Genomic DNA, 13273 nt, shown 5'->3' with positions numbered 1-13273 from the left:
ATGAAGTGTTACCTAAAGTTGGCAGGCATATGTATACATGGTTGGCCTGCAGAGATGGTAAGGTCAGAGGGAAACAAAATGTAAAAAGGAGAGACAGTAACAATTACATAAAAGTCTAAATATATGCAAAGTTATTACTGTGACCATTTAACTAAGTAGTCTTGATGATAATACACACTATCACAGTTGGAACATCCGGTTATATGGACTTCCATTCCCAGAACTTAAGACACCAATACTCCCAAGTTACTTGCAGAACTCTTGACTTCCTGAGGAAACTATAATTCACTCACAGTCTCTTAGAGAATATCATTCTAGCTACTGAGAATGTTGAAGCTCTTTACACTGACATTTCCATAAAGATGGACTACAAGCTTTCAGAATATAGGAGAGAGACAAAATGTGCCAGTTTTAAAAACTGGAGTTTTTCTTGGTCTTGATAATTTTCCTATGTTGACATTCAGTCATGTGTGTTGTGCCACTTCACCGTTAACTTTTTCTAGATTGCCTTCAGTCATGGTTTCTACCTGATCTAGGACTTACACGTTACTCTTATCACACTCTTTCCTGTTCTGTTTAGTGTCATTTATGCACAAAACTTTCCTTCCATGGATGGAATACACAGATCCGGTGCTGCATTATGGCAAAATAAGCAACATCACCAATATTTCTTTTTTTTTTAATAGTGATTACAGGCTCCATTCACAATCTCTTTGTCTGCAATGATTAGCAAGGTATTAAAGTGAATGAAAAAACATTACTTTGCCAAATTACCATTATTTATTAAGATGGTACAGCTTTGATAACATGGATTTGGAAGGGTTAGATCATACTATTCATAGCATTTCTCCTGCACCTGTTTTAAGAGGCATGACTACAGTATGACTGTGATGTTCCATGTTTTATTGTTAATGTTTTCTGCTTTTGTGTTATAGAACATGTGGTAATTTATTTATACTAGGATTGTTATTGTAAGTGATGAGTGTTGGGAGCAGGGAATGAGTGAATGGAATGTTAGTAAATGCTATATGGTGATTGGCTGAGTGTCTGACAGATGAATGTTTATATTTGAGTAATTGATGGTTGACAGGGTTCAGCAGAGGCAGGGAAAAGGTTGCGAGTTAGGACAGAAACTTGATAGAGATAGGAGGTTGGAAGGGTGCTTCACAGAGGAGTAGAGAAGCTGGTGTTATTACTGGTAATAATTGAGGAGCTTATTAAGTGTAATATTCTTGAACTAAAGGACAGCTAACTAAAACCATACACTTAAGAACCGAGTTAAAGTAATCTTGTTTATTTTGTTTTTCTGTTTAATAAAACCTGTTAACCTTTCAAAGACGCCTGGTTCTTGGTCAGCTATCAAACATAGCATAAGGTTGGCTAAGCATGAACAAAGGTTTTGGTACAGTATCAATGGTGGTAGCAGAGTTTGTCTCAGAGAAACAGTAACAGGTTAAGGAAGCAGCCCATAGCTGTTATCTTTAAAAAGACACAAAGATGCATGGAGTGAGGGTGGGGGATGAGGCTTGCCTATCAACCTAGGTGTTTATAGGAAGGGCTGAGGGAAAAGCAGAGTCCCTAGTAGCAGCATTGCTATAGGAGTGTGCTGAAAACAATAACAACATGCCCTCATCTGTTATGGTGTGGTGGCAAGTGAGGCTGTGACAATAACTTCAGGCATTATAATCTCTCACATGAGCAGCAACATATCAGGGAGAACATGGACAAACCTGCTACAAGTTGAAGGACAAATTTCTGTATTGGGGAGTCTTTTGCATTCACAGAGGGTCCCTGTACGAATTAGAACATAGGAAGATCAGGGTTCTAAATTGCATGAAGAGTCTCCATGAGTACATCAGACTTGACACTTCCAAAGTTTGCTCTCCAGCTTGTGTAGGAGTAAGATGGAATAAGAGTTTAGCATGCTTGTCTTCACTGTCTGCCACATGATGCTACTCACGTGAGGAATTATAGTGCCTAAAGAGGTCTTATGTCTCCTATTTACTGTCATAACTTTGTATGAGTCAATGTGATTCGGGCATCCAAGCAACAAATTATAGGAAATAAGTTGCATACTAAATATGTAACAGACTTGTGTATGGTGTTTAAATGGCATAAGTACTCATTATTTCCAAAGGGTACAATGAAAGTACTGTTTAAGATCATAAGGTCAGTCACTTAGCAATTAAATATCACACATTTTCTGCAGATGTCTTGGTTATACACTGCAGGTAAGTATTCATTTAATGAGGATAGTAACCACACTTTAGCCTATGGCCAGTGCTTACTTTAGCCTAAAAGTGGCTGGTGTTCTGAGGATGTCAGGTTTAAACTGTGGGGGCAGCCATAAGTGTTATTTTCTTATACAGGCAAAAGTCCCAATAGCACATCCTTCCCTTCTGGAAGGAATTTCTCTCTCCTCTCAGTGCAGATCTCTTAGTCCCAATAATCCCACTTGGAATATGGAAGACTAGGGAAAACATTGCTTGGAAGGATTAGAAGAAATACTCCTGCACTTTACACACCACCACCTGACCACACCACATAATATGTGTTAAGACACCTGTCTGTTGGGAACCTGAGTGTGTGAACCTGCCATCTACGTGTCCCATTAAACACACCTCCTTGAGAGGAGGGGGATCTTTTACTAGGGAAAAAACAAGCACTTTCCCCTGAAATGTGCCTAAACAGTATGTGTATAGCTCCAAAAATGCAGGTGCAAACCAGACTAAAACAAAACTTTCTTTTATTGAGAGAAAAGAAAAGAATAGCATTACAAAATTACTGGGTGCGTGGCAGCATTAATCGTTAATACACTAAGCCGTTCATAACTCTGTGCTAAAGATATCAAGGTTCCCTATTGCTATAAGGAATGACAGGTAGCAGAGATTACCTATCCTTGGCCCAGGAGTGGGCAGTGGAATACAGCTGAAGTAGTGTGAAGGAGCTCTGGCCAAAAAGCAAGAACGAATCTCTTTGCCTCAAGGTTTACACGGAGACCCAGACTCCCTTCCCAATCTGTGGCCTGTAGTCCTGCACTGCTTTCCTTGAGAGTGTAGTTACACATGTTGAAGCTCAGATTGCCATTATGGGTCTCAAAAACTGCTCTTAAATACACTTCCCCTCTTACAAACCAACATGAAAAAGAGGGGTCTGGGTTTATCTCTTGTTGTGTGTGTGTTTCTTGCTGACACTCAGAGAAACTAAGACTGCTTTCTAATGCTGTCTTTGAACAATGGAATTGTTCTGCTGGGTATAAGGGAAGCGTGCCAAGGAAGAAGGTAACATTTACTTGAGGGTCTTCACATTCCTCCAAAAGTGCCAAAAATGGTCCTTGCTTCTTATCCTCATTTCACAGTATTTAGGAAGGCACAATGAGTCAGAAAACATGGGTGGGGTGGGAATTATAGTCCAGAATACTCTTGCTACCCCTTCAACTCCAAATGAACCAAAGTGGGGTTAGCCCAAGCCCTTGCAACATATGACAACACAACACAGCTGGAAAAGCTGAATCCTATATGAGATACACCATTATGGAGTGATATACCCAGTTTTAAAAAGTAGAGGTATAGAAGAATTAGGCAAAGTTCTGAGACACTACCAGCTTCTATCCTATACATTGAAAACTACAAGGACATAATGGAGAATACTGTAAAGCCGCTATAGAAGCTCACACGAAAAAAGTTCTTGCAGTGGAATGATGATTACAATTTATAACTGACAACTAATTTGTATTGAATACTTTTGTGTTATCTCTTGTTTTGATATATTAAAAACCTGACCAAAATGCAATATGGTGATATTCTTGGGGGGGGGGATGGCTAATTCTTGACCCAGGCTTAGCATCCAGATCCTTATCCTTATTTTAATTGATTTCAAGAGGACTGATTCTAATTCAGTGTGTCTAGGACCACAGCCTGAGAGTATGACAAGAATATTATGTTAAAAATGCATGCATTTTAATTAATGACATTAATTCCCACAAATCTAGCGTTTGTAAAGAAGATTTTGTAAAGAGACTGAGAACAAGCATATAGAGGTGACCCAGTTGACATCGTGTACTTGGATTCCTGTATGAGAAAAGTTAGCATTTGGGGCTTTTTAGTTTAGAGAAAAGGCAAGTGAGAGGTGACATGCCAGAGCTGTGCAAAATTATGCATGGCATAGAGAAAATGGCTAGAGAAAAGTTTTTCTTCTCCTATCATAACACTAGAACTCAGCGACATCCAATGAAACTGAATGTTGGATGATTGAGGACAGACAAAGTACTTCTTCAGACAGTGCATAGTTAAATTTTGGAATTACTCCCATAGGAGGCAGTGATGGCCACCAACTTGGATGGCTTTAAAAGAGGATTAGACAAATACATGGAGGATACAGCTATCAGTGACTACTATGATGTTTATGCTCTACTTCCTTGGTTGGAGGCATCATGATGCAAACTGCAGGAGAAAGAGTGCTCTTGAACTCAGGTCCTGTTTGTGGGCTTCCCTTGGGCATCTTGTTGACCTCTGTGAGAACAGAATGCTGGACTAAATGGACCATTGGCAAGATCTAGCAGCCTCTTCTTACATTCTTACGTTCTTAAGTTCCACCTCGAACATTTACATATACAATATATTTGTACTGGATCATGTGAAGTACATAGAAAGTACCGAAAGATGGCAATTCCATTGATTCTGCTTAATTTTTTTTATTTCAGCTTGTTCGATTGGACAACTTTTTTGCTTATTGGAATGTGAAGTCTGAAATGTTTTATCAGGGGGGGTTTAAAGAATCTTTGGTGAGTGACAAGTATGTCATATTAATGTCGTAAATTGAATATAAGGTTTGCTCTGTAGGGATTCCATTTTGTTGAATGTGTTGGATGAAGTCTATGTGTCATTGCAGTCCTGTGCTAACTTATTTGGAAGTAAGCCCCACTGAACTCAGTAGAAATTACTTCTAAGTAATTGTGTATTTATTTAAGGCATTTATATAACATTCTTCATAATCAAGGTAGTATATTTTCATGCTTAAATATCTCCCATCTCCATATGCTGTAGGATGACCATATGCAAAGTAGGACAAAACTCTGTGTCTTTAATCATTAGAGAGTGGAGTTTTGACAGGGGCAGGGTTGAGAGTGGCTTTACTTGCTGGATTTCATTCTTCTACAAAGCTGTTTAAGATGCAGAAGATATATCCTTCTGTGCACCTGGTCATCCTGGCAATCACATACCTGATAAATGTAGGGTTTGTTACAGAGTCTTGTCTGATCAATTTAATGTGTGGGATCCACATTTTATATTTCTAAGTCACTCTTCTGGAAATGAGCTAGAGGTTTCCCATCCTCGCAGTAGATTATGACATGGCTTGGAAAATACTCTATCCGTAAGTACAGTGGAAAGTGAAATCATTCCTTCCCTCCTCACCCACCTATTCCATGAAGTCTGCAGGGTGGCTTGACATTTGAACAGCATATATCTAATATGCGTAAGCTAAAATTTAGCATGCCTAGACCTGAATAGCAGAATTGATATTACAAATAAAATGTGGGAATCAATCAATTCGGGTCTATGCCTATTAGATTTTACACCATAGTAAAATGTTACTGCTGTGTGTGGGATTATTTCTTTTGGATTATATTTTAACCAATTTATATCTTTTCTGGGAAGTTAATATGTAATTTTTACACTTCATTTTTGTTCCCTTTCCCCAAAGAGTAACTTAAAACATGGAGTTGCAAGCAGTAATATGATTCCAAAAGGCTACAGTTTTGGTAAGTTTTTCATAATCTCTGCATTCCCACATGTGTTTTCTATGATTGTGTAGAATACATAGTTCTGGAGGGCCTAGGAGATTGACCTTGCATCTTATTCCTCCCATGGGGAAACATGGTGGTCAGAAGGTAGATCAGGATTTATTGTTAGATGTTGGGTAATTTGCAATAGATTAGCAAGAGTTTCTGATTCCCATTTATGTGCTGCACTTTTTCCAGGGAACTCTTTTATGGCCAATATAAACTTTCATATTTTTTATCCTTTTTATCCTTGTATAAGCTCTGAACCAATAAATTTGACTGATAGATAGTGACTGGCTTACGGCTATTTTTTGAGTTTCATTGCTGAGGTCAGTTGAACCCAAATATTCCCACCACATTCTATCTACTACACCATGTTGACTCTCTCAAGTAACACCTGGGGAGATTGCTACAGTGATTCTGGCTCATTATTGGATGAGACCATGGCAGAACCTTTGTACTAATATACATTATATTAGCCTACATTAGCAAGCACAGCACAACTCTGCCTATGACTGGGGAGCCGATCATGGAGCCTGGAGTTACTGCCTGATGAGTGGCAGGGAATCCTGTTTTCTTCTTTCGCAATAGTCAAGGAAGAGTCTACCCAGAAATTAAATAATAAAACTGTTCACGTTGCTTTCTTGACTCACTTATTCTAAAAATTCTGTTTTTTAGTATTCCGACCAATTTCTGCTAAAGCCAAGCTCCGTATGAATCCACGATCTGATGTTGACTTTTCTGCACCAAAATTAGATTTAGATATAAATCTTCAGGATATAGCCATAGAACTTAATAAACCACAGGTAACTTTCTATAAATGGTTTCAGTTTTCAGAAACTTGTTTTGTATCATGGACTGGGAACCTCTGTCATTAAAGTTTGACATTCTAATACTTTCTCCTGTTGAAAAGCTAAAATCTTTCTTTCTTTCTTTCTTTCTTTCTTTCTTTCTTTCTTTCTTTCTTTCTTTCTTTCTTTCTTTCTTTCTTTCTTTCTTTCTTTCTTTCTTTCTTTCTTTCTTTCTTTCTTTCTTTCTTTCTTTCTTTCTTTCTTTCTTTCTTTCTTTCTTTCTTTCTTTCTTTCTTTCTTTCTTTCTTTCTTTCTTTCTTTCTTTCTTTCTTTCTTTCTTTCTTTCTTTCTTTCTTTCTTTCTTTCTTTCTTTCTCAATCAATCAATTAATTAATTTTAATTAATTAATTACACACACCCACATGCTTAGAATTGATCTTTATATGTAATACTAGCATGATGACAGTGTAGTCCAAATATAGTTTAGAGATATGGTCCAAATTAACTAGATGTAATGTGTTTCACATCTTTAGCCCCTGTGTGATGGATTTGACAGACCAAATCAGAACCATGGGAGAAGGGAGGGCATCTACTCTTTGCAGTCCTAATCCAAGTTGAGGAGCCTTGCATCTGAGAGTGTTGTTCCCATTGAGGGAAGTTCAGAGGGTAGTAACAAAGGAGAGGGCCTGTTCACTTATGGCTCCCCACTTGTGGAATGCTTTCTCCAGTGAGATCTTTCTGGTGCCATCATTAATATTCTTTTGGCATCAGATGAAAACTTAATTGCTTCTCCCATGCATTTGATGGACTATGATGATTTTTCTGTATATTGATGACATGTTTTGAAGTTGTTGCTGCTGTTTTATTGGCTCTGTTTTTTTATGTTATTGTATAGCTTTTATTGTAATGTTCTTTTTTCTGATTTTAAGTGGGTTAAGGCCCACTCCCTCACATACTAATTTGCCTCCCCTGTATCAAGCTATTTATTTTTAAAAAAATAATCCACTCAAAGGCTAAAGATGTGAAGAATGTGACATCTAGTTTGGCACTTAGTGTGCCATGACACATCATTTGGGAATGACTTTTGTGAAGCTTTTGATGAACTGCTGGCATGTGAATTTGAAGTCAAACTTTGGCATAACACTGTTCCAAAAGGAGTGCTCTGTGGAGTCACCTTTCTGAACTATAAGGGAAGAAGATTAAAAATCAGGAGATGGAAGAGTCCATTCACCTTCCAAATCCTAATACAGTTTTAGAGGCAGCAGCTGCACTAACCCACCTGATAATTAATTCCCCCCCCCCAAGTCAGTAGAGAGGAAAGAAACATTTGCTTCAATCCAGCACAATCTTGATGAGAATCTGAGTGACTCTCCACCCTTGACCTACACGTGGAGCATTACTGCTACCAACCAGTAGGTGAAAAGGACTATAACCAAGGGGTATGCCAAAACACTCAGGAGCAGGCAACTTGTTCATACAAATCAAAATAAAAAAGGAACATATTGGGAGTAAATGCAGCCTGTTTGCCATCTTCTGGATATCAGAGCAATATGCAAGAATGTAAAATACTGTATATTTCCAAAAATTTCTAAGTGCCAAATAAAGAATGGGGATAGATGAGCCATTTTGGACTTTGTAATTCTCAATCTGTTCCACAAGCAATGGAGGTTCAAGACTGAGCCCTTGAATGAAATTCTAGAGAACTGCATCAGAGTAAACTGGAAATTTTCCATAGGAGGTGGGCCATCACTGCGGGTAATAGTTCCACCTATCGTGCGAAGGCAAGAATGTTTTTGAAGTCAAGACTAGGGGTGTCAGGCCCCTCCCACTCTCCAGTTCATTCTTGCCTCGTACGAACAAGATTGGATCTATAGCGTAGCAAGTAGCTTTTAGCTAAGTTTCGTGTATTTGTCTGTTCATTTGTCTTCAAGTCCTTCCTTTCCCTGTTTGTGTTTAACTTTCCATTTAAATTTGAGGGTCCCCACAGAGACCGCGGCTGCGGTTCTCTACGTTTCTTGGCCAATTCTGAGCTTTTTATTTTTTGAGCCTTTATTTCAGTTTATTTCCCTTACTTGTTTGAGGCTTGTTTGAGGGTCCCCTCAGAGACCGCGGCTACGGTTCTCTTCGTTTTTGTCCGCTTTTGAGCTTTCCCCCTGGCTCTGTTGCATCCATCGGGAGCTCGCGGCTCTATTTTTTCCTGTGCTGGGCTGTCTCAAGCAGCGCTCTGAGGAGCTCTTGGAGAGACCGCGGCTGCGGTTCTTTCCCAGGCGGGAGCTTGCGGCTGCGGCTTCCTGCCCTCTCTTTCTCCCTCTCTGTCCGTGACTTTAATTTCGCCGCGGAGAGCTCTTTACTCGGCGGCGACAGCGGCTTCCCTCCTGCTGCCTTTCCCGACACAGGCTTCTCTTGGCAGTCTCCTTTTGGGGTTTTTTAGAGCCGCAAGTGCGACTATCGACCCCGCGCCTCCCCCTGTGAGACTGTGCTGGGCAGCCCTTCCCCCAGTTCGTTACCAGTCGGCCGCCATTGCTTCTTCCCCCTCTGCCATTTTTGGATAATTTTTTCCCGCTCTTTTTTCCGGGCGCCATTTTTGTTGAATTCAAATTTCCCGCCTTTTTTGTTACCCCTTTATTAACCAATGGATACCTTCCCTGCAAGTTATCTGTATGTGTGTTGTATGTGTGTTGTAGACAGACTTACAGGGCTTCCTTACACACAAATTTACAGTGGCTGACTTGTACTAAATTTGAATTATATTCAGTACCATCAAGGCTGGAGCTTTAATATCAGTGGCTGACTTGTAATAAATTTGAATTATATTCAGTATTATCAAGGCTGGAGCTTTAATATCAGTGGCTGACTTGTACTAAATTTGAATTATATTCAGTATCAGCAAGGCTGGAGCTTTAATATCAGTGGCTGATTTGTACTAAATCTGAATTATATTCAGTACATCCTGCCCCCTCTGTGGCCGTGTACAACGCCTGAAATCCAGCCTACAGCACTAATCTGAACTATATTTTGTACATCCTGCCCCCTCTGTGGCCGTGTACCAAGCCTAAAATACAGTCTATATTATACTAACGCTGATACCACAGTGCATCCTGCCCCCTCTGTGGCCATGCACTTAGCCATCTGCCAGTGTATTCTACCCCCTCTGTGGTCGTACACTGTGCCAGTTCGGGTCTTTACATCCTGCCCCCTCTGTGGCCGTGTACTGCACCCAAGTTAATATAAGATGGCAGAACACCCAGACATGTCGCAATCAGCCAATATGATACCAGATCAGCCAGACATGTCACAAACAGCCAAGCCACAATATTCTAAGGCGACTAAGTCTAAGCATGTTAAAGCACTGGCTAAGACAAAACATCTTTCCAGCCATAGCAAACCAAAGCGTCCACGCTATGACTCTGTGCCAACCACCGCAACTCAGGCACACATAAGCGATATATTTCATTCCCCTGCTGCTTCCTCTGACGAGGAGGATTTTGCTGGCTTTCCCACTCAGCTTTCACATAACCAGCCTCCCTCCGTTTTACCGCCCCAAACATCTGCTCCAATACCTACTCAGGCACAAACATCTGCCACAACCGGGCTGCAGCTGTCCCCTGATTTCCTCTCCCAACTTCAAGCCATGCTGGCATTTTTCACCCAAATGCAGTCACTACCACAAGTTCCTGCCATACCTCAACTCAACATGGACCAACGTGCGTGTCATGAAGCTCATCCTTCCTGCTCACCAAATCCCTTTGATGTAGCCAGAGGCAGATGTATTGACGAAGCCTCGTATGCGGAGGAGTCAACCTTCACTGACCACGTTGAAGGAGATGACTGGAGCGACTATTCAGATCATGAGGAGGAGACATCGTATCGTTTGTTTAATGCCTCAGACTATCAGTCCCTGGCACGCAGGGTAGTTAATACCCTTGGTCTCCAGACTGCGCCTTCAACTTCTTCCACCCCAGCCATCAAAGGGGCCAAGGTTCTCAAATCCCCTGCACCTATTGAACACTACATCCCGGTGCCGGACCCAGTTGCCAAATTGGCCTCTGAAGAATGGGCTCACCCATTTCAATCTCGCCGCTTCAAGAACCTGGCTGACAGGCTTTACGCCCTAGCTCTGGACTTTGCCACCAAGTTAGACGTCCCTGGCATAGACGAACCAATCGCTCGCCTCGTTTCATGATCTCTTTTGCCCAGGGAAGGGGAATCCCAACTAAAGGACACTACTGAGCGTCGAATAGACTTCGCCGTCCGCAAAAATCACGAGGCCACTGCCCTCTCCATGCGTGCCTCCGCTTCAGCCTCCATTTTCTCCAGAGCAGCTATGATGTGGCTGGATGATCTTCTAGAGGACACTAACCCTGATCCTGTCGCCCTCAGAAAGTCACTGTTAAAGTTGCGTAAGACAGCAGCTTTTGTGGCCGATGCCACCTTGGATGCTACTCAATTGGGGGCACGAGTCATGACAGCTCAGATAGTCGCGCGACGGACCCTCTGGCTTCGCCACTGGCAGGCTGATTCAGCAGCCAGAATGAATCTGTCCAGGGCTCCTTACTCCGGATCTTTACTCTTCGGCGAGGAAGCTCTAAAGGCAGTGCTGGTTGATCCAAAAGACGCCCACAAACCGGTTCTGGCCACTGTCAAGAACATCAACCACAGGCCTTTCAGGCGATTTCCTTCCTTCCGTACTAACCAGCCCTTTCATGGAACGCGGCCAGGAGGACGAGGCCGCGACTTCAGATCCTATGACCCCACTTTATTCAGGGGCTCCTGGAACCGACGCTTCCAGGGCAGAGGTCAGTATCAAGGGCGCAGGGGCAACTCATCGTCCTCATATAGGGGAGGTCCTTGCCAACGCAAGCAGTATTAACACACTGCCCATAGGTGGCAGATTACTTCATTTTGGAGACCGTTGGCTGCGCCTCACTACGGTCTCCTGGATCAGGGAGCTTTTCAGTCATGGCTATGCCATAGAGTTTTGGGCAATCCCATCAGACAGATTCCATCCGTCCCCTTGCCCAAGGGCACGAGCCAGGCACAGAATCATGCAGACAGCTATACAACACCTCTTGGACATAGCGGCGATAGAGCCAGTCCCCACAACTCAGAGGTCGGAAGGGGTGTACTCCCTCCTATTTGCTGTGCCAAAATGAGATTTATCATAGAGGGCGGTATTGGACCTCAAGTTTGTCAACCGTTTTGTAACATATCGCAGGTTCAAAATGGAATCACTCCACTCCATTACGGAGAGTCTGCATGAAGGAGACTTCCTGGCTTCTATCGACCTTAAGGAAGCGTATCTCCATGTGCCCATTTGCATAGCCCACAGAAAGTTTCTTCGGTTTGCTTTTGGCCACCAGCACTTTCAATATAGAGCGATGCCATTCGGCCTCTCCTCTGCTCCAAGAGTGTTTACCAAAGTGCTACTCATCCTAGTGGCTTATCTCCGGACCCAAGGGGTTCATCTCTACCCATATCTGGATGATCTGCTAATACGGGCCAAGTCTGAGGAGCTGGCTCATCATCATTTAACGATCACCCTCAATGTTTTGCAGGTCTACGGCTGGCTTGTCAACTTCGACAAAAGCCATCTCCAACCAACCCAACGCCTACTACATCTAGGGGCAATGTTGGACACCCTGCAGGCAATGGCCTTCTTGGCTCCAGATCGCATCACTGCCATCACAAGCATCACAAGGTCCCTGATGCAACAAACATCCGCAGACGTCATGCTTCTCGCCAGTGCGTTCGGGATGTTCATCTCTACAATCCACATTGTGCCATGGGCTCAAGCCCACACTCGGCACCTTCAATGGACTCTGTTGCCATTTCAACAGGACATTGCCAGCTCCAACCATTGCAAAGTTCGTTTGAGCCCCGCACTGCGCCTCTCCTTCCGCTGGTGGACCAAGGTTCAACACCTCTCCAAGGGCACGTCGTTCAGAGAACCCCGCAGAACCGTTGTAACCACAGATGCCAGCCTCATCGGTTGGGGAGCCCACTGCAACTCCCAGTACGTTCAGGGGGTTTGGTCCACCGCAGAGCAAACTCAAAGCATCAACTGGCTGGAGCTAAAGGCTGTCCACTTAGTTCTACGTCATTTTCAGTCTCTGTTCCCTTTGGACCATGTGCTCATTCGAACAGACAACACGTGTGTAAAATCACATTTGAACAGACAGGGGGGCACCAGGTCTCATCCTCTGCAGGACTTAGCCTCCTTCATCTTTGTCTGGGCAGAACAACATCTACAATCCCTGAAAGCAGAACATCTCAGAGGGATTTGGAATGTGACAGCAGACTGGCTCAGCAGACAACAGGTCTTTCTGGGAGAATGGAAACTTCATCCAGCCATTTTCCATCGTCTCCAGTGTCGGTTCGGCGTCCTCTCAGTCGACCTGTTTGCTTCCAGTCACAATTGCCAGCTTCCCAGGTACTTTGCCCGATACCTGGACTCAACAGCAGAAGCAGTGGATGCTCTGACAACACCGTGGCCAGACGGTCTATTGTACGCCTTTCCTCCCATACCATTGTTAGCCAAAACCTTGAGGAAGGCGCGAACCGAAAGGGCACAGCTGGTTCTGATAGCACCATTTTTGCCACGCCGACCGTGGTTCTCAGATCTTCTGGCAATGTCAATGATGGATCCTTGGACACTTCCAGTCAGGCCAGACCTCCTATCCCAGGGTCCAGTACTGCACCA

The 13273-nt window shown here is 42.8% G+C and overlaps 1 protein-coding gene across 3 annotated transcripts in view; it reads left to right on the top strand.

The window, feature by feature from the left end:
- VPS13A (vacuolar protein sorting 13 homolog A) overlaps positions 1–13273 on the top strand; it is a 304094-nt gene that overhangs the window by 33173 nt on the left and 257648 nt on the right. For all 3 annotated transcript variants that reach the window (XM_061627500.1, XM_061627520.1, XM_061627510.1), the window contains exons 9-11: positions 4703–4783; positions 5704–5761; positions 6461–6588. In XM_061627500.1, the coding sequence (XP_061483484.1) occupies positions 4703–4783; positions 5704–5761; positions 6461–6588 (267 nt within the window). The remainder of the gene's footprint in view (positions 1–4702; positions 4784–5703; positions 5762–6460; positions 6589–13273) is intronic.

This window comes from Rhineura floridana, chromosome 1, assembly GCF_030035675.1.
Source record: "Rhineura floridana isolate rRhiFlo1 chromosome 1, rRhiFlo1.hap2, whole genome shotgun sequence".
Lineage (NCBI taxonomy): Eukaryota > Metazoa > Chordata > Lepidosauria > Squamata > Rhineuridae > Rhineura > Rhineura floridana.
Note: the sequence above shows the minus strand (reverse complement) of the source record. Positions and strands in the feature narration are given on the sequence as shown.